Source organism: Fibroporia radiculosa, assembly GCF_000313525.1.
Source record: "Fibroporia radiculosa TFFH 294 genomic supercontigs, scaffold4931, whole genome shotgun sequence".
Classification (NCBI taxonomy): domain Eukaryota; kingdom Fungi; phylum Basidiomycota; class Agaricomycetes; order Polyporales; family Fibroporiaceae; genus Fibroporia; species Fibroporia radiculosa.
In genome coordinates, this window is record NW_012133413.1 from 116,192 (window position 1) to 136,625 (window position 20,434).

Here is a 20,434-nt window from a genome sequence, read left to right on the forward strand (position 1 = left end):
TGATAAATTAACTAGAACTCAGAATCAAGGAGTCGACACCAGCGACAAAAACTCAAGCCCAAAAGCGAAGAACGAAAGATGGAACCTGATCGGCCCGGTAAAACACAGCGGCCCGGCCAATTTGCGTCGCGAAGGCCGATCGTCGTAGACGGTAGCTACGAGTTACGAAAGACCAGCAGAACAGAAATCCAAGAAAAATGACTCAACGAAGAAAACCCGGTCAAAAGGAAGAACAAAAAGAAACCGAGGAAAGATCAAGGAAACATCGACTCGGAGATGCGCGAAGCACTAGTGCGCCGCACAGCGGGCTCTAAGAAAGCCGCACCATCACCGGCCTCCCATGTGCACACAGCACATAGGACTCGCAGCATCCCGCTCAGCCGCTCGATCCGCTGCCACTCGCGTACGCGACGAACGCATTGTAGTTGTACGTCTGTGGGTTCTGATTGAACGTATATTGCGAGGCGCTGGGCGCGACCTGGACCACTGTCGCGCCGTTCCGAGAGAGCGTACCAGACATGCCACTGCCGGGTGTGAGCGGGAGCGAGAGCTTTGTGACGCCTGCGGGGACGGAAGCATTTGTCGTGCTCGAACCGGAGGAGAGTGTGACGGTGCCGGGTGCGGTGGCGAAGACGACGGCCCAGAGCTTGTCTTCAGTCTGTGAGCCACGGAGTCAATATTGATGTAGGACAGGGACGGTAGGAAGGGGAAGGGGAAGGATTGTAGAAGCAGAGAGGGGGGAAACGGAACGTACAAGCTCATAGCTGGTGGGCTTTCCAATAGGGTCTGAGGTCGCGGATGCGTCTTTTGGATGGGGGCGCGCCCAGAGATAAAGCTGGTCTTCGGTGATAGCAGGGTACTGCCCTGTGCGGAACGCAGTCGCGTAGTAGTTTGTCATCGCGAGCCAGCCTATTCTAGCGTAAGACCTTCCCCTTCCAACGTACAAAATACAACATGACGAAGCCATTTTAATTACGTACCGGAGTGATCAAAGCCGGTCGCCCAAGTCGTACCGGCGGGCTGAGCGCCCTCAATAGGGCCGACGTAATGCGACTCGCCGTAATCGTTCCAGCTGATAAGCTCCACGATATCCACCTGGTTACGGTTGTTTACAAGCGTCTCCCAGCGCGCGTTGTACGACCAGTAATCCGCAAGATATATCCACTGCGTGCCGCACGCACGAGATCATCAGTATGTGATTGACTAGAAGAGATCGAGGGAGGAAAAGAGCGACGCACGTTCTTGTTGAAAGTCTGCGGGCTGTAGTGGGTGAAGAACCACGGACTGACCGCTGCTATATATGTCTTCCCAGAACCGCTGACCGCGTTGAGCCCGGAGACATACGCTGCATCCGAGGTGAAGGTGCCAATTTCTGCCTGGAGTGTGTTCTCGGTCGCGTTGGTGAATGTTGCGGAGCTCAGTGCTGCTTGCACGCTGGAGGTCGTAAGAGTGGTAGGCCAGCCACCGTTCCACTGTAGAGGTGATTTAATTTTTTTGAGTTCGTTGACACCACATACATGAGGATAGGAAGCGCAGGAGGCGAAGAAAGGGGGGGACGTACGTTGAACTCGCCATCCATAACACCATTGAACTGAGTGAATGACCCTGGGTCAACGAAGAAGGCAGGGACGAAGTGCACGGCGTTCGAGCCAGTGAGCTGACCGAGGAACTGAGACTGCCAGCCCTGGGTGGGGCTGCTCTGTCCGAAGGTACATTCCGAACCGTCGAAAGTGGAGGCAAATACCTGACCGTTAAGGGTCAATTGATTGGGGTGCGTAGCGTAGTTGGTGATGTAGGAGCGGAGAAGTGAGGCGTCGCTGGCGGAAGTGCAGGGGAGGGAACTCATGTCGAAGGATATGAAGAGCTTGAAGCCTGTGTTAGAGTTGAGTGCGGCTTGGTAACTAGAGATCAACAAGGTGCTAAAATGAGCCGATAGCGTAGAAAATTGAAGGAGGGGAACATACGCGTCTGCGACTCGGGCAGGCTGCCATGAGTCGGAGCCGACGTTGAGTGCGAAGCCATCAAGGCCAGAACTATGAGCGAGAGAAATGTCGGAGGCCCAATTATCGATACTATACGGGTAGGTGTTGCCGACCATATGATGGGCAACAACGAGCTTTCCAGAGGACGAGGCACGTTTGAACTTTGGTAAGCTGTGCCGGAAAGCAGAATGAGGAAAAGCATGGGCGACAGCGGCAAGTACTGATATAGATAGAAGAACGGAGGATAACATGGCGATATATAGAATACGTTGGCGTAAAGACAGAGTTGGAGGGAAGGAAACGGAGGTGGAAGGTGGAACGGAAGGGAGGAAGTGGGAGGAGGGACGCGGAAGAGATGTTTTATTTAAGGAGGACAAGGGAGAAAATATGAAAAGGGGACAAACCTGGATGACATCGGACAAGGCGGGGCACGAATGGAGTTTGGGCAACTGTGCGGGACAATGGGACACAAAAGACGCGCGCCTTGCTGAATTGGGCACGCACTCGATCACTCTCTCGGTCGTCTGGGCAATTTTCAGCATAAAATCAATCATCCTCGAGCTGTGGTAGCACGACAGATGGATACCAGCTCACCGCTAACAGCTCAACAGCCAGGAACGGCGTACTACTAGGTCAGCACCATATGAGCACTGTGCACCCGTCATAACATACGATTTTGCGTCAAACCCGAGAATAAGACAATGATAGTGAGATGCTGCATCCATGCGCACTGTGCGAGCCATTTCCCTGGACTGGGGCTGAGATACAAAGAGAAGATTTAGAGCATTGGCCCGGGGGACACTGGAAGTTTGCAGCAATCGCGACCTTTCCTTTTTGGGCCATGTCGGCGACGCGCTACACGTGACCGCATTCTTGGCCTGCGCGCAGCCCTCGTTCGGCCTTGTGCCCGCGCTGCGTCCACCCGCTCGCTATCTCCAGTGCGTCTGCGCATGATTTCTCCCTCCTCTGCGCAGTAGTAAGCGCATGAACCACGAAAGTCGATCGTAGACAACAACCCTCATCGATACACATCCGCCGTGCACGCCTCCCGCCATGACCACCCCAAATCGCCCTCGGAGTCTTAGCATGACCGATGCTCTGCGCGCCCGTGCAAACGGCCCGCCCGAACAGGCCTTCGCGGACATGCTCAATGGCCTGTACAGCGAGCGGTGCGTCTGCCGATTCACTGAATCCGCAATTTGCGTTATGCTCATAGTGGCCTAAATTATGCTGGCTCGGCGACCTCAGACGTGCAACAACAGATTTTGCAAACTCACTGCCCAAGCTCACAGAGACAGACCTAGAGGCACTCGGTCAGACAGGTGAGTATGCACTCCGCGACGTCCAAGATCTCGAGTGGTCGTATCGCAAACCGAGATCGCGCTGATCCACTCCATATACAACGTCGGACTGACTGTGAGCCCTTACCCGCCCACAGATTCGTCCTGCCCAATTTGTCTAAACCCCTTTCCGGCGATCCTAGCCGAGGAAGAGACAGCCCTCGCGATGGATTCACCCGCGCACCCGCTAGAGGAACTCGGCGTGACGCGTCTCTCCCAGACGTGTGGGCATGTGTTCTGCCGCAAAGAGTGAGTGTTGTGAATAAACAGGACTTCTACGTGTCCCTGGTTCCCCATGCAATATGTCTGATGCGAATGAACATGTCCCACCACTCCCGCTCCCGATCAGCATCCGGATGTGGATTCACAACGGGGTGAGTATCCCGTTCTCTCCCCTCCAATGACATGCGATCTTCAAGTTCTCCGCGATTCCCCTCCCGCTTCTCACCGCCGCCTTGACAGCGCAATACTTGTCCGACCTGCCGCCGCCCCTTTATCTCGCGCAGCTCCACTGGTCAACTCGACGACGCATTTGACCTCACCGACGAGTTCGCCACTGCCCCCATCGATATCGAAACATTCCTTCAGTCGCTCGAAATGCCCGCCAACATGCCCTCGATCGTGCGCGCCTTCGTTGGCGCGCTTGCGCGTACTGCGCCATCTGCCGAGGTCATGTCGGAAGCGCGTCTGCGCTCGAGTGCGCCAAGACGCGAGGAGACTACAGAGGCTCGCGAGGAGGGGGACGAGCATGAGCACGAGCACGAGCATGAGCATGAGACAGACAGTCACGATTATTCGGGGATGTATTCATGATTGGCGTCGGCGCAGAGGACGCATATCTACTGTCAGGTATAGGATAACCTGAATTCAGGAAGGATTTTACGATGTATATCATGGCTCAGTGCGTGTATTTCTATAGTTATGAGTATCAGTGTCCTCATCTCTGCGCATTCGGTGTCCCTTGCTCTACATACGCATGGAAATGACGACCATTTCTCACTTCGTGGGTCTGGCGTGTGCTCGCCTGCGCCCACAGGACTATCGAGTCCCAGAGCAGACTTCGCGTGATCATTATACGGACAGCAGAGACGCCAATGTTAGCAATCCCCCCTCGACCCCCGTCCCGTCGATGAAGACGTCAACATTAGCTCTGATCGCGTTCAAGTCTTCCTCTGGGTCTTCGGTAGGGCGCTGTATATATACTGTCTTCATCCCTCTGCCACATGTGTGAGTGCATCGCCGAGAACTTATCACATAACACCAGACGCACAGGTTTGCTGCAGCGCGCAAATCGTACGCGTGCGCAGCGACCATTGCCGTCTGTTCTGGGCGGAGCCCCAGCAAGGCAAGAGCCTTCAGGTAGATCTCGGGGCTCGGCTATGCGTTCGGTAAGTGCCCCAGGGTCAGATGCATGAAGGACACTGTGGGAAGACGCGCCTTGGTGGCTTGGAGGAGCTGAGAGGAGAAGAGTGTGTCAAATGGCAAGTGTGCCGAGCGGACGATATCAAGCTGGAGTCGAGTTGTACCGTTCGCCAGGACAACTCTGATGGTAGATGATTAGTGCCGAAATTATGAGACGCGTCCTGCGATACAAACACCATGCAGCGTCCCTTGAGTCTCTCGATTCCGTGCACACCATCTGGCCAGGCTGGAATGCGGAGGAGCACTATTCGCACCGTGCTGAAAGAAAGACCGAAGTGGGCTGCACACCTTGCTGTACATGCCACGCACGCACCAGACTCTCTCTCACATCTGCGCCCCACACATCGTGCCCGACACCCCGCGCATGCAGGAGCGCGTCGAGCACCTGCGCGTGCACGATATCGATGTCCGGTGCAGCCTCGCCTGCGTCGAACGATGCGAATATCGCATGGAAGAAACCTGCCCTCCAGGCGAGCGCAAGCGGCGGAAGGTCCGCATCGGTCAGTGGGGGCGGTGTGGGGTGCTGCCGCATCGCGGAGACGACGGAGGTGTGCCAGTCGGTGCAGGTTCCCATTAGATCAAAGACCAAGGCTTGGATATTGTGCAGGGCATTTGAATCGAATTCGGATGGCACGGCCATGGGTTGAGATAGGGAAGGGTGGTGACATCCCGGTCGTTGCCAATAAGTGCTTTCAAGAGTCGCTCGTCAACGTTAGAGTCATCACAAGCTCGGACCGTGGGTTCGGGCATGCCTCGGTCCGCAAAGCAGTGGCTACACATTCTACAGGTTTCTCTTTTGCCATCATCCCTGCATTCTAATGTCCAGCCCAATGTCCACATTCAAGCCAGATCGTGCCCTTTTGAATCCAAAGTTTGACGGTTACAAACTTGCGCCACTATCTCAAGAGGAGGCTGTATCACGGTTCCCTCTCCCATTCAAACTCTCGCAGACGAACGTCTCCGGCCGCTCCTATGTCACCTTCCAAGAGGTCCAAAGCAGGATATCACACAACCATCTCGCACTCTCGCCAGATGGAACTGCGGTCTACGTTGACGGCGACTTGAGAGTTGTCTGCGTCCGCTTGGATGAGGTGAGTGACATGCTTTCGCTTCATACAGGGCCTATGCTGACCGATTCCTCGATATTGGACAAAAGTAGGCTACTCTCGTGCCTTCATTCCATCCCGTATGCGAGTTACCTAAATCAGTCGAGTCTCCGGAGACACAGTCTTTGCAGAGGGAGTATCCATCTGCCGCATTCCTGGATTCGTCATCCCTCTTTGTCGCCGACGGCCACGGGCTCTTATATGCTCTGCGAATTGTCAGTTCCGCACCCGCAGAGATTTCAGGCACTTTCAAGTTGTCGATACCAGCCATTTACGGATCATCGCAGGCTGTGGTGCCCTTCAGAATTCACCAGGCAGCATTACCAACGCCACAGAAAGCGATCTTAATCTTGTCGTCGAAATATTATCCACAAGATACGAATGCAGATCAACTCAATGGCTCCTCTCGGGGGCATATGAAAGCGGCAGCCGAGTTTGACATTTGGGCTGTCCAGTTCGACCTCCCGCTTCCGTCTTCGTCCAATACGCCTCTCGCCTTGGACATCCTATGGCATCGCCGTGGACAAGACGTTCCTGTGTATACTACCTTTGACGCGGTTAGAGAGTCTTTCATGCTTGTAGGCGGTTCATCATACCGCCCGATTGGCGTTGTTGCCGCGCCTTTGTATGAGCCGTCTCCTGACGAGATCGCGCCAATTCCCAGAGCCGGGGAAAATCTCGATGCCGCTCAGTCACAGAAGCCTCCACCCTACTCATGGACGCAGACGACCGACTCTGTTACGGTGGCAATTCCCCTGCCGTCATCGACCCAAAAGGAGAACATCAGGGCGTCATTCTCGCCGCACACGCTGACGCTCTTCGTCCGCGGAGACCCCTCCCTCAGTGATCGTGAGTCGGACAACCTCACACACGTGAAACTTCCGAGGTATGATATGAAAACACTGTGGGATGGTATCCAGCCGAGCACGAGCTTCTGGACATGGGATCGCGAGGCAGAGCACCGGTACGGCGTGCTCACGCTGCACCTCGACAAGGCGCACGAGGGCACGCGTTGGGCGCAGGTCTTCGCCGCTGCTGGAACGCGCCCGGCCGCGTCCAGCGTCGAGAACACATCAGATGAGGATATAGAAGTCTCGGAGACGCTCGACCCGTCCGAGCTGTGGGCGATCCGCGAGTCTCTGGAGAAGTACACGGCTGCCCTGCGCGACGGGACGGACACGAGTGGGCTGGGGCTCGGCAGCGGTGTCCCTAGTCTCGGGAAGGACGAGATGGACGATGAGGTGGATTTAGGCGTCGGCCGTACTGTGTATCTCACCTGGGTTCGCATGGACGGCTCGCGTCCGCTATACGATCATAGCGACGATGCTCCTGTCCACCTGCTGTCGACACCATTCCCAGGCGTAGATTGGAAGGGGCCGCCCGCGCTGGTGGTGAAGAATGGGCTTGATGGCGTGTTGTACGAACTGTGTCCGGGGAGCAATGCAGACGACGCCCCAGCATGGGCGCACACGTCAACCTATTCCGCTCTTTCCTTCGTCCTTGCGTCGAAGCGCGATACACGATTCACACATCACGTTTCGTCGCACGCCGTATTCGCGTTTGAAAGTGGATCACTCGATCTCGGTGGGAACGTATACATCTATCGTGGTATCGCACCTCAAGAGAAATGGGCGAAACAGGCTGTGTTAAAAGTTGGCGGCGGATCAGCTGGTTCGTTGTTAGGCATCGGCCTTCAACAAATGTCCGAAAGTAAGACTGCTATCCTCTGCCTCTGTGAAGGAGAGATGATCGTGCTGCATGATGTCCTATGAACCCCAGAAATACATTATGCTCTAGCTACTGCAAATCGTGAATATACTGACAAAAAGCACATGTACAGACAACGGAGACCGTCATTAGCTGTTAACCTCTTCCGTAAGCGAGCAGCCCTTATAGACTAGAGTGGTTGTACATCGGTATTGACAACTGAAGTGACATGAAACTAGACGTGAGAGGAACTTGAATCAAAGAAAGCGATGATGGACAAGCATGCATAGACAGAAGAAATAAACCAACCAAAGTATCAATGTCGGCTAAAGTTTGAAAGGGCCTTCACTCGAGTCTATTAGCCCCTCCGCCTTGACGGCATCGCTAGGTGCATCGCCGCCAGGAAGTGATTCAAATTGTTTAATTTCGGGCCCATTATTGCCCGACGGCTTCGGCGGTGGTGGAGCTTCACCCTGCAGGGTTGAGGCGCCTTTCGATGAGATTTGCGCCATATCCTGATCCATCTCGTCCCGCTCCAACTCATCCACTTGTTGCCGGAGACTCTGCGTAGCATCCTGACTGCGAATGTCACGTACACGTTGCCTGTCGGCCTCGGTCTCATCCTCATCCTCAATATCACCTTCTCCCGGACGTATGGTCTCATCGCTAGATGTGCTCTCGGCATCCTCCTCTTGCTGAATAGTTTTACCGTCACTCTCGTTGTTATTTGGGGGCTGACTGTTGTCTATCTGGGATTGGTTGAGTGCAGTGGGGCGAGGCATAAAACGATAATCGGGAGTTATGGTCCCATCGGCATCGAGGATGTAGGCCTTGAGCCAGGAACTGTCGTCCGGTTCGCCAGCCAAAGCTTTAGGCTCTCGTCGGCGCTTCTCCCACACTTCTCGTCGACGTCGAAAAGCGGATAACCTCACTTGTGAATATATCGGCGGCAAGTCCTGGGGGGTATGATAGCCATAACCTTTGTCTACTCTTTGCTTGACCCAGGAGTACCATTCCTCGATGGTGCGACCATGCAACATTGCAACGATGAGGATAGTCATATTGTCAGTGCCAATTCCCGCGCCGCCGTTCGTGTCAGGTGCAAGACATAGTTCACATATCTCTTCACATATCTCTTGTAATTCCTTTCCACGAGCGACAAGCCTCCGGACAACGTCGATAACCTGTTGTGATGACAAACAGTCCCAGATACCTAAAAGCAAACCATATCAATCCTATTGTCAGATTTCCACAGATATCACTCACCATCACACGCAACGACGAAGAATTCGTCATCATCAGTGATATCACGCTCGGTAATCTCTGGATCAGCGGTAATAATCTGAGCCTCAGGTGGAAGCTCTTTGTTCCTTTTGTAGTCAAAGTCGCCCAGAGCCCTCGCAAGAGCGAGATTGCCTGCTCACATAAAGGTCAATTTGACCCTCATGTGCAATGAAGAAATACATGCCGTTGACACGACCATAGCTAACATAACCGCCTGCTGCACATATACGAGCTTTCTCAGCTACAACACGTGAAAAAAATCAACGAGTCTGCAAAGATGGTGTCAAGGTAGTGGTTCTCACTCTCGTTCTGCGGCTTGTGGTCAAAGCTAAGAGGCACCACTTCGCCTTTGTTGCTCAACACGGACCTAGAGTCTCCAGCGTTGGCCTACATTAAGAATTTTCAAAATGGGATCGGATTGCATGACTCGTGACTGGACGTACAACATAGAGCTTGCCCTCAGTCGTGACTAACGCAGCCACGGCGGTACAACCGGAGCCATCTCGCCTATAGTTTGAGGCTGAGGATTATCGCATGATTAAACATCATCGCGCTGAGAGGATTTTAAAACATACACGTTCGCATGTCTTCGTCAGTTTCCAAAAATGCGGATTTTAGTGCGGCGATGTACTCCTTGTTCCGATATGCATCAGTGGCGACTAAATGCTGGTGTACGCGTTCACCGGAGAACTGCGAAGCGCCATAGCCTGACAAAAGTAAAGGATAAGACAAATGAACATAACCCTCGATAATAATAACGTACCGCCATGGCCATCATAAACAGCAAAGAATGTATTGGATTCGCCTTGATCTTGATCAAGACTCAAGGCGATAGTATGCGCATCCTCCATAGCTTCAAGACGAAAATATGTTAGGTTCATCTGGAACACGGGGGGAAATTTTGCTCTGGCCCTCTGAGACAGCATTCTTGGCACCTCAAGAGACAAGCAGCCATCACAGGAGGCACGAGTGTGACTTACAGGACCGCCAGCCTTGCATCTCTGACACGGCATAGTAGAACTTGTGATTTCCTCCCTTTTCTGACTTCTTGTCGGTCTCTAAACGGAGACAATGAATGAGATTTTCGTGATCAGATGGCTCATCCAACACGAACCAGGCTGCGATAAGATTTGCCCCTGTAAATTTTATTGCATTATTTTTTTATCGTGACATTCGTATGTAATGGTTGGTCTTTTACCATGGCTGTCTTCAATCACGATGCGCGAAATATCGACGGCCAGTTGCAATGCGATTCGCGGGATTGAAACGCAATATCGATTACGATAGCCGCGTACCAAAACAGAGTTGTGGCAGAGATTTAAGATCTAAGAAAGAGGAGCCCAGCAAGTCGTGTGGATGGTAGTAGAGTCAAGGCAAGCAGCGGTGTTTGGAAAATCGTGGGGTCGCGCCGCAAGCGACGATGCCTAATCTGGTACTAACGGGGTCCTTTGCATTCATTGGTCGCCCATTGCCACCGCCCAGTAGTACAGGATCCATGATTAATGATCATTCCGATCCCCTGCAGTCCTCATATTATGCAAATATATACAATCAAACAATGTAGAGGAAGGGAATTGGAATCATTTCCCAGAGGTATGGCGACATTCTGCCAGTTGCGCAGTTCGTCCGATAATAAATATCATTATCGCTACAACCAGAACTACAGATATTTTGGACCACAGTGAAGCAAGACACCTGGTCTGCGGTCACAATGCTTAAACCCCTTCACTAAATGACGACACCAAACAGAAATGGAGCCGTCTAAATAACATAATTCATAATCTACCCTCACTGACCTCGTTTTTTCTTTCTATTAAAAGCGTCTCGCTATGAAAGTGGCCCGGGTGTGCGGCCCCTCCTCTGTTTCGTCCCTCGATCCGTCGGACTGCTTTGTCTATCATCGTCATCCAGCTTGAATGACACCCTGCGGCCCCGAGCCTTCGATTGACTTCGCGACCGCTCCGCGGGGGCTGGAGATGAGGATCTCAACGATTCTGGCGGCGATGATGGTGGCAAAGTTGCTCGAGAGAAAGATGGGTCGTAGGAATACGGATATGGGTGCGGATGTGATGGAGTTGAATACATGGATGAAGGCATCGACGGGCCAGCACCATCGGATGACGGTACCTCGGACTGCATACGATGCCGTGACTTGCGACGTTTATGCGGGGTCTGAGGCGGCCATTGCATTGTTTGTGGGGAAAATGAAGGATACGGGATTGCATGTCCCGAGCCGGGGGGAAGACCCGCAGCAGCATTCCATAAAAATGACAGTACAGACTGTGCAATTCGTGCTTCGACTTGCGCATCATGCCCCATAGGGGTAAAATGGGTGTGAGGATTGTGCTGCAGCGGGAAAGGCATATGAGGGAGGTATGAGCTGAATGGAATGGGCGGAGGAACAAGTGTGGTACGAGATCGAGTGTCAAACGAGGCTTTATCGTGGTGATCTGAATTGTCTGGATGTCGAGAAGTACGTTCAGGACAGAAGGGACAGGCCGATAGTAATTCAGCGTACCACTTTCGTCGTCTGAACGCTCATATTCAGCCATTCGTCGATGAGAAGACCGCCCAGAACTGCTTGCCCGCTCCTTATGCGGCAAACTATTTGAAGCCAGATTGGAACTGTATCCCTCTTGGACTGATTGTCCCGATACAGAAGATGAAGATATAACTCGCTTTCGTTTACGACCCTTTACAGAGGGTGCAGAGTTTATTCGGGATTGCATATCTTCCTGAGGCGGAGTTTTCTTCACCCCTATGGAATTCGAGGCGCTGAGTCCGGTCGGTGTGTCATTAGTCTTATTTTCTGATTCTTCAGCCTCAGCTGCATCAAGTTGCGAAAAAACCTTCTTCCCCTTATCTTTCTGCAAAGATGTTGAATTAATGGAGGAATGCCCGGAGTCATTCAAGCCGGCTACATCTCGTAATGAAGGACGAGTTGAAGCACCAGAAGCAGTATTCCTAGGCTTTAGAGTGACCACGACCTCAGGTATCAACCTTGGCTTCGACGGCAGCGTCAGAGCCTTCAGAGGGTTGGACGGTGGTAAATCAGGCAAATCGGTGGAAGGAAGTAGATGATTAGCTTCAACATTTGTCACAGCATGTTCACTGCTTGAATTTGACCCTTTATACAAAGGTCGAGGTCGCGGTCGTAGTGGAGGTGGGGGTGGTGAAGGCGACAAAGAGGGAGAAATCCTTGGGACCGTGGGCCGCATGAGATCCGGAGATCCGTCAAGGATGGATGAAGACGAGAGCGGCGGCGTAACTAGCTGCCTGTTCATTGAGGCAGACGGAATAGAGTGGAGTACAGCTACCTGTTGACGAACAGGAGCTTCGGAACTTGCTCGAGACAACGAGCCAGAACGTGAAGGAGTCAATGGCTTTGGGGGAGGCGACGATCTGTTGCGTCTATCGTAAGAGTGTCTTGATCTCGCGCGGCGTACGGGTATGGGAGGCGGAAGGGGCGAAGAAGGGGGTGAATCAGTGAGGTCAATAATATCGTCAGAAGAATTGGGAAGCGGATTGCTCCGCTTGACGGGGCTTGATTCGTTACAAGCCCAAGCTGCAAACTCATCATCTGACTCGTCGCCGGTGATGCGAAGAGGGTTAGCAGGAGTGCGAGCTGGACGTACACTGCGACGTCTGATATGTCCAGCAACTGGAATCGAATTCACGGCATCATCCTCGCTACTCTTGAGCCTTTCCTCGTACTCCTCGAAATGCTCCTTGAAATTTTCTGCGTCTGGAGAATTATGGTCTTCATTCGCTGGAGGGTTTCCGTCGCTAGCTTCATCGTCATCCAGGCTGCCATACAGAGCCTTTCTCCGCTCCTCGGCTGCCAAGAATTCCCGCAAGTCTTCTGCAGCAGCGGGATCGACATTACGCGCACGGCTATGTTGCAACTTTTCCCGCTCCAATTTCAACTCGTTCGAAATGTCTTCCTCTGGAGCAAAGGCGTCAAGTTCGTCCGCGTCGTCATCCGTTTGGGCACCACCCGCGTCGCTATTCACGTCATTGAGGTCCGAGGATGGTTGGTCGCCGCCGAAATAACCCACGTATTTTTTAGATAGCCCACGCAAGATACCACGATCTTTGACTATAGAGCCATCCCGGAGATCTATAATATCATCTTCAGCGAGGGGGCGATTATATCTTTCACCCAACTGAGCCCAAAAAGCAACCAATTTCTGGTCTGAAGTCTTTCTGCTTTCGAGCACCTCGTCCACGGTATACGCGGTCGAACTAGAGGTGCAACTTAGGGTGGAAGACCTCGAGGGGGTCGATGCAAGTCGTGATCGCTTTGTCGACGACGCCCTGTCTAAGGATCTAGAATGAGATTTGGTATAAGTTCTAGAGCTGGGAGGCGAGGTTGAAGGTGTGATGAGAGTAGTGAGAGTGGGTGTGTCCTTTGCTATGGATGGATTGTGGCTTTCGTCCATGACCGTTGCCGCAACGACTCGAAGATGAATAAATTAGGAAATCGGTTCGATTCTCGTGACATATATCACGTGATAAATTCACGTGATATGTCACATTAATATGTCGCTCGCGGTGGCCAGTTGGCAGTGAGAGCCAAAACAACTCCTCCTCTTCAGTGTCATTATAAACATCCGCAAGTTCAAGCTACACCTATCATATGTTGCACTGATGAAAGCCACTGCCTAACAGCAGTGAAGAGATGCATGTGTTAGCTGCATGCTGCAGTGGTCAAATCTAAATTTGGGACCTGTCTCAGTGAAATTTGGATATACCGTGCGCGCATCACCGCATCTACCATACGAGTGGTTAGTACACGACACACCACCATACAGCTATTGAATAACGATGTATTCATAATGGGCACAGGGGAGAGTCATCTCATCATTGCAAGCAACTGTAAAAATCGCGGTGGAGGGCTGTACTACGTAGCGAGCTGCATGAACAATGACTACGCACATCTGCCCTCATCCAGACCACACTTACAGTAGGATGCAGAAAGAGCATCAACAACGGTGGGAGTAATGACATCACCGCTAAGCTCTTTGGAACCGGCGATTGTATGAAGGGATTGCACGATATGAACTGCAAAGGAGCAGATAATACGAACGTGAGAAGCATAATAATTCACACAGATTGTAATTTACTAGCTGAGACGATCTGCAGCAGACTTTGGCCCAGCGTAAAGTGGCGCAACTATATCCAGCCCATCTTGACTAGCGATAGCAAGGTGTCTGTTAGATGAACGCACGTTTGGACCATTATCATGTGGGCAAGCTGTAATTGAAGGGTGCTAATGCGGGGCCGTAGCAGGGGATCGGCGAGGTACGTTCACGATTCAATATTACCGGTGGATATATGTTGTATGCATACCACCAGGGTAGGCGTCCTGGAGAATCTGCCACCATTGTCCTTTTCAAAAACAAATTAGACATTACAATTTTGCTGTTTACCAGAATATACTCGAACAGACATGTTCAGAGGAGCCCTTGCACTATTGACATTTTCTCACTCAGGAGCGTTAAAAATATCCTACACTAGCTAGGAAGGGCATGCAACGTTATCACCACATGGTCAAGGGAAGACAATTACCGCACCGTTTTTCGTCAAGCCAATTACCCTGAGACAATATGACCCCAGACTGCCCGGGACAATTAGGGATATTCGCGCTGAGTTGATCTCCAATAAAGGATAGCCATGGGTGGCACCGTATTGCGCGCACTGCACAAAGTAGACGGAAGCAGCGGTTCACATGATGCTTACGGGGCTCAACTGGAGCACTACGACATGGCCAAGCACTGCATAGCGGACATAGAGAGGCTGTGGTATATGATACGGCCCGTTTCTCTGTCGTAAAATGAATGTAAGGCCATGGCCCGGGTTGTGGCGATCTGAGCGTGTGCAGGTCACACGAGCACCAAATGCCACAAAGATTTCATACCATGCCGCCAGTTGCCAGAATGTACAGGTTTCACTAGTACAAGTCAGAGCATACTGTCACCAGGGAAGGGAGATCCTGTGACCTTGTGCGCAAATTGACATTTGTGTTGCCAGTTGAAGGTTGGTTTAATCCTCGGTATTTCCCACTTCAGTTTGGTTGATCCCAGATCACTGTGACCGCGACTCGGTGGCGCTGGCTGGTCATCCTACGATTCGGCCACCTTGCGGTCACCTGCAATCCTGCAGGAAGCATCCAGGCCTGATCCATTTTTTCCTTAGCCCTCCAGTCGATACCCAAGCGTTATGCGCGTTGCAAACGGCTCTTCTGCAATGCGGTTTTCAAATGATTCAAGCGTGTGGCCATGCTGAGTTCTCCAAGTCCTGATTATCGGTCAAACCGCTAGCTATACTGCGTCAGGCAACTTTCTTAGATCTGCCTTGTCGACTGACCTCATCTGGAATTTCCGCAGTTAATCCGATTGCCACCGTAACTCGTCAGGGCTTCTGTGATGACACGAGTGCTAGACTCTGGACTGCTCGTGTGATCGTCCATGCTGCAGAGCACCAAGACTTTGCGTACAGAGATATAATCCGGTATGGCAGACAAACTTATACTGCACCCTTGTAGGATTCCTGAATGTCCAATCCCGCTGCTCCTTCGATGGCTGCGCATACAACCCTACCTCAGCGACCCAGGGTCAAGGTATGCCATCTCTAACACCGTACGAAGATATTCTGACATCCATCGCAGAGGTTGTATCATACTTGGCCCTCAAAGACGGTCCCACGGAGCCATTTTGAAGACTTTCTACGGGAGATAGGCGAGAGCTCTCAACTGCATCAACTATGCTGCTTGCCCCGTCAAGGTGAGATTGAACGTATCTACAAACTCTGGCTATGCTGTCTCACACGACCGTTCCAGCCTGCACCGCTGACCACCATGTGCACGAACATCTGACATCGACATCGACCTCGGCTTCCGCAGGGCTACCAGAGGTGAGCACTTCTCCATAGCGCTCTTCGCCCAATCTAATGGCCGACCCAGCCTGGTGGACTACCGCCGCTACAAAGACAGGGTGGACAGGCACGACACAGCCGCCGAGGGACAACGCTTTCCATTGCTTCGGTTCGCTCGTCGAGAAGTAGATGCCTATCGTTGTTAACACCGCCGATATTGGGATCAAGCTGGCCGTCACACACTCTAAAGACCGATCCCGTTTCCGCAATCGACCTGGAATCCCATCCTGCCTCCGGTTCTTATTTCACTGTAGACGACGTAGAGCAATCGTTACGTGGCTTGCTCATTCATGGAAAGCAGCGCTCATCCTCTCCGCCAAGGCCCGACGATCTAAACGTGCACCCTCAGGTCGACACCCAAATCGTGACAGCGGAACGAGATCATCCCGTCTCCATTCCCAGGTCCATTAGCCGCGCGTCCTCCTGCGATTCGCTTTCAACCGCTCCCTCCTCGGAGGCACCGGCGACCCCTAAAAGTCATTCACCTCTCCTACAGGAGATACGGCCCACCTTAGCGGACCTAGAGCATGCCTCAAGATTCAGAGTTCAAGCTAAATGCGTAACCTGTGGAAGACCTGGTTCGAACTTCCCGAGTTGTTCGAAGTGCGGGGAGATGTGGTGCTCGAGAGACTGCCGAATCCAAGGAAGCAATGGGGCAAGGCACATGTGCCAGGGAAGGATTCCCAATCTACGAAAGCCGCCTTGCTCTTCTCATGTGCTCTGATATAAAAAGCAGAATCCAGCGATTAACACTGATTTCTTCAGCGTTGAATAGTATCTAATACATTATTCAAAACCTGCATCTTGGCTTTACTTATCCATTCAAACCCGATAAGTCACCGGTTGAGCGTTCGATAGCGCGAGTTGTTGGGGTTACATAACATTCTATATCTGATAAGATGTCTTGGCAGGCCTGGGACAAATACTCGTGTGAGCTGGGCATAACGTCGTCAGACTGAGATACTGTACCTTTGAGATACCTATTGCCACCACCCTGGTCTCTTTCCGTGTATTGCTTCCCATAAGAACAATCCGCTGCTCGGACCGTGATCCTTCTCTTTTGGCCCGCTTATCTATTCTCTGGAGTCGGCCAGAAGCACTCAGTGGCGTTTGGCACCCCAGATACGTATTTGGCTGCTATCTGGGACTATCTGTCTTGTAACTCGGGCTCGGTTGTGAACAGACATTCATTCTACATCCCTGGCACTGGGACTAGCGCTGTCCTCAGATTTATACTCTAGCCTAGTTTCTGATCGAAGCTACAACAAAGTTTGATATTTACGGCAAGCGAAACGGTGGCTATTTGCGAGCATCTCTTGGTCGTGTGACACAATATTGTAAGAACTTTTTACTTAACTGCATCGTAGACGGTTCATAAAGCGGAAGGCAGGCCTTGTCCAGCGTTTCAAAAGACTCAATGCCCGCTCCATTGTGTCAAACTTGTTTCGGCAGTGTACGTTTCTCCTGTAGCCCCTAAGAGCTTTGCTCATGGCTTTCATCCAGCCTACACACAACAGCTCTGCGTCTGTAAGCAGTGCAGATATCTCATCCACGATCCTCCAGTCTCATTGCAAATCTACCGATGAGATTCTGGTCCAAACTCCCCGAAACTGCCATGACTCAAGTGACATTCGCCCTTGTCATCCCACCACGTCCGGGATTTGTTACAAATGGCCCAAGTATTCCCGAGAAACTACCCTGCTTTCTGGAGCTTCTACTCAGGTTGGGGCAGACGGAGACTACCAGAATGTGCGTTCTGTTCATCCGCGCCCCAGATCGGAGACTTTAGCGACGTTGCAACGTCTAGACTACGCTCCTGAACATGGCCGGCATCGTATTGGCCGTAGGCGAAAGGCCCTTTCCTCTGTGGATTCCTCACATTGCTGGGTGCGATACGGACATAGCTCGCCACCGCCTTCACCACTTGCCTCCATCATCTCACTTCCTACCCCAGCGCCCGCCGTCCTGCATACACCGGAGAACGAGATGGAGACATTGGGTTCTTTCGCACCAACTAATCCCTCTCGTCACAGCCTACGCCTAATCCTGGCTGCTAGGCTGCCTCTGGCATTATCATCTATGAGTCGCCCGAGTAGCGAATCCGGTGTGTCCCGTGCCAACGATGCGATATGCGACACCTCGGCGTGGGATGGTTCGCCTATGCCCCCCGGCTCGCAGGTGATACCTTCTATCTGTCGCACACCGTCGTCATACACAGGCTCCGAGTACTTCCCTACTGCGCCATCTTCCGCCGGACCGCCAACCCCGGCACGCGAACACTCTCCATCACCCAAGCCTTTGAATCAGGGACTGCACCCGGTTCTCGAATCCTTAGAGAACTCGTCCAAGTTCAAAGTGCAGACTTATTGCGCAACTTGCCGAAAGAAAGGGTCAAACTTCCCTTGCTGCCCGAGATGCAATGAAATGTGGTGTTCGAGAGAATGCAGATTGGGGGCGAGTGGGGGAAAACGACATCTCTGTAAGCAAATGTGAATGTTGATGACTGGTTTCTTGGTGAATTTGATGTCTATGCTTGTCTATACCTTGATGTATCATATCATAGAATTGGGGTGATCTTACATACCATTCGTCGATCTCATGTATATTTCTATAATTGTGCCCTGCAAATTTATATGATTGCTTCTTTTGCCAAAACTTACTGTACTTACTTATGGATCTACCACATGTTCGCAACAACATAGATAAACAACCTACTCTGCGAAGTGATATCATTATGAGCAAAAAGTGCTGAGCTTCAATCACACCTTTGAAGGTCGCTTAGATCATTTGGGAAACCCGAGACAATACAAAGCTGAAATAATACTATACGTGGATGTTGGGGATGAGCAATCAAAAACATGAACAAGGAACGACACCATACGTAAACACGCTGCGGCGGTGTCAGCCCATGAATTTCAGAAAACAATCTTCTGCCCCTGCGGCGGTAAGATGCTTGGGTTCATCTTTTCCTTAAGCTTTCGCTTTGCCTCCCACGAAGGGTGCAGCGGTTTGTCGTCAGTTCGCCTTGCCGTCACCTGCGCAGGGGGTGCTGTTGCCGCTATCTGTGTATTCTTAGACCACCCATTATCACTCGCCGGCGCTTTGAATGCGGGTTTGGCGCTCGAAGCTGAAGCATTGCGGGGGGCGCCCGCAACATGAGGATCCTTGTGTCCAACTCGCGTCGTGGATGTGCGAGAAGCATGCGTAGAGGAAACAGCCTCGCGCCCCTTCTTGACATGATTCGCATTCTTGCCATACTTCTTTTCCCAAATACTGCGGGCCAAAACGATCAGCTATCGCAATCAACACGGAGGAGCGAAAGCCACGCACGCACGCCGGGCCCTCTGTCCGCGCCTGTTTTTGCGGCCGCCATCCGCGATATTGGCCTCGCCATCGCTCCAGTCGGAAGCATCGGAGTCCCCTCGCGTGAAGCCAACAGAGAGCGAAGGTAGGAAGGTAGACTCTCCCCTCGACTTCGCTTTGTCTTTGGCATCCTTCAAGGTTGAGACCGAAGTTGCTGCTTTCCTGGTCATGCTATCAATTACTAGAGCATCGCTATGTGCTGGCGACTCCGAAGGATGAGGGAAATCTTCGTCTCCGTCGTCGTCAGAGCCATCATTACTCGAAGTATCTTGGATCCGGATACGAGAATCGTCAATCGATCCGGATTCCCAACCATCTCCAGGATCGCCGCCCTCTACAGACTCAGATTCCCAGCCCAGTCCTTGCTCTTGTGCATCATGTGAGCCTGAGCTCTCTTCATCGCTATCTATAGCTCGGACATGGGATTTGGTATCACCTGGTTTCGGTAGATGCACTGTATCGTCATCATGGGTTTCTGTCGCATCCACTTGTAGCTTCTTGGATCCAGGATTTAGAGTCTCTCTAAGCGCAAGAAGGACGGCATTTATCTCAGCAGCGACGATCTTCGAACTTAATAGACGGGTTTCAACTTTCGCGGCCACTGATCTGGAAGCCGAGGGTCTGAGTAAAACATGGGGGGGAAACTCAACCCCAACAGCTGTTTGAATATGAGTGCTCCCAGATAATATTCGATCCTTGTGCAATTTGGTTCTGAGAGCTTGGTTGGCGATGGCATCATGATTCAAGCGCTGAAGCAGCTCACACCACATAAGTAAGCAATGCAGAAAAGATAATATCAAGGGCACCTTGACAGCCTCTAATTGTGTTTCGTGGTCCTCGATCAATTTTCTATTGGCCACTGGATCCTTCGTTCTGGTGATGGTGGATTAAGTAGATGAATGACGTTTGGCCAGATAGTCACTAACCTGAGCGACTTGATTTTCTGCACCAATTTGCGCGTCTCGAACGTCCTGGCTTTCTTAGCAGCTTTCCGCACCTCTTTTATTCCATGATGCTTGAAATAATATGGATTCAGTCCCCCACACTAGAGCAGAACGCCTCACGGACCAATTTTCCCGATAACACTTGAGCCAAGTCTTCCTGTTTGAGGAAGTACTATATATCACGCGAGCTCAGTGTAGAATCAATCATGGCATACCTGTTCTGTCTCTGGTGCTCTCTTTCTTTTAGTACCTCGTGCACTCTGGATTGTAGGCATTTCGCTCCAAAGAGATAATCGGTTGTGTCACAGATGCTCAGTCACAATATATAAATTGACGACCTAGCCTGAACG

General features: G+C 51.9%; 9 protein-coding genes across 9 annotated transcripts; 4 read left to right on the forward strand and 5 right to left on the reverse strand.

The window, feature by feature from the left end:
- Positions 1–376: 376 nt before the first annotated feature.
- Positions 377–2,233, reverse strand: FIBRA_05667 (uncharacterized protein; the record flags this gene model as incomplete). The annotated part of the gene is made up of 6 exons (XM_012327426.1): positions 377–658; positions 755–909; positions 981–1,164; positions 1,239–1,472; positions 1,562–1,901; positions 1,965–2,233. The coding sequence occupies 6 exons, from the start codon at positions 2,231–2,233 to the stop codon at positions 377–379; spliced, it is 1,464 nt and encodes a 487-aa protein (XP_012182816.1).
- An 802-nt stretch (positions 2,234–3,035) lies between these two features.
- Positions 3,036–4,135, forward strand: FIBRA_05668 (uncharacterized protein; the record flags this gene model as incomplete). Its single annotated transcript, XM_012327427.1, has 4 exons — positions 3,036–3,151; positions 3,231–3,304; positions 3,466–3,571; positions 3,829–4,135. The coding sequence occupies 4 exons, from the start codon at positions 3,036–3,038 to the stop codon at positions 4,133–4,135; spliced, it is 603 nt and encodes a 200-aa protein (XP_012182817.1).
- Positions 4,136–4,393: 258 nt separating this feature from the next.
- On the reverse strand, positions 4,394–5,384 carry FIBRA_05669 (uncharacterized protein; the record flags this gene model as incomplete). Its single annotated transcript, XM_012327428.1, has 3 exons — positions 4,394–4,538; positions 4,593–4,699; positions 5,058–5,384. The coding sequence occupies 3 exons, from the start codon at positions 5,382–5,384 to the stop codon at positions 4,394–4,396; spliced, it is 579 nt and encodes a 192-aa protein (XP_012182818.1).
- Positions 5,385–5,574: 190 nt separating this feature from the next.
- Positions 5,575–7,622, forward strand: FIBRA_05670 (uncharacterized protein; the record flags this gene model as incomplete). The annotated part of the gene is made up of 2 exons (XM_012327429.1): positions 5,575–5,835; positions 5,904–7,622. 2 exons carry the CDS (start codon positions 5,575–5,577, stop codon positions 7,620–7,622), a joined length of 1,980 nt encoding a protein of 659 aa, XP_012182819.1.
- Positions 7,623–7,883: 261 nt separating this feature from the next.
- Positions 7,884–9,692, reverse strand: FIBRA_05671 (uncharacterized protein; the record flags this gene model as incomplete). The annotated part of the gene is made up of 6 exons (XM_012327430.1): positions 7,884–8,770; positions 8,824–8,973; positions 9,144–9,228; positions 9,285–9,361; positions 9,417–9,548; positions 9,605–9,692. 6 exons carry the CDS (start codon positions 9,690–9,692, stop codon positions 7,884–7,886), a joined length of 1,419 nt encoding a protein of 472 aa, XP_012182820.1.
- A 976-nt stretch (positions 9,693–10,668) lies between these two features.
- On the reverse strand, positions 10,669–13,283 carry FIBRA_05672 (uncharacterized protein; the record flags this gene model as incomplete). Its single annotated transcript, XM_012327431.1, has 2 exons — positions 10,669–11,300; positions 11,360–13,283. The coding sequence occupies 2 exons, from the start codon at positions 13,281–13,283 to the stop codon at positions 10,669–10,671; spliced, it is 2,556 nt and encodes an 851-aa protein (XP_012182821.1).
- A 2,114-nt stretch (positions 13,284–15,397) lies between these two features.
- FIBRA_05673 (uncharacterized protein) lies at positions 15,398–16,251 on the forward strand (the record flags this gene model as incomplete). The annotated part of the gene is made up of 5 exons (XM_012327432.1): positions 15,398–15,463; positions 15,512–15,626; positions 15,683–15,756; positions 15,806–16,126; positions 16,189–16,251. The coding sequence occupies 5 exons, from the start codon at positions 15,398–15,400 to the stop codon at positions 16,249–16,251; spliced, it is 639 nt and encodes a 212-aa protein (XP_012182822.1).
- A 1,014-nt stretch (positions 16,252–17,265) lies between these two features.
- Positions 17,266–18,559, forward strand: FIBRA_05674 (uncharacterized protein; the record flags this gene model as incomplete). Its single annotated transcript, XM_012327433.1, has 2 exons — positions 17,266–18,132; positions 18,551–18,559. 2 exons carry the CDS (start codon positions 17,266–17,268, stop codon positions 18,557–18,559), a joined length of 876 nt encoding a protein of 291 aa, XP_012182823.1.
- A 133-nt stretch (positions 18,560–18,692) lies between these two features.
- FIBRA_05675 (uncharacterized protein) lies at positions 18,693–20,359 on the reverse strand (the record flags this gene model as incomplete). The annotated part of the gene is made up of 6 exons (XM_012327434.1): positions 18,693–19,050; positions 19,108–19,889; positions 19,947–20,013; positions 20,067–20,155; positions 20,209–20,256; positions 20,300–20,359. The coding sequence occupies 6 exons, from the start codon at positions 20,357–20,359 to the stop codon at positions 18,693–18,695; spliced, it is 1,404 nt and encodes a 467-aa protein (XP_012182824.1).
- Positions 20,360–20,434: the final 75 nt, after the last annotated feature.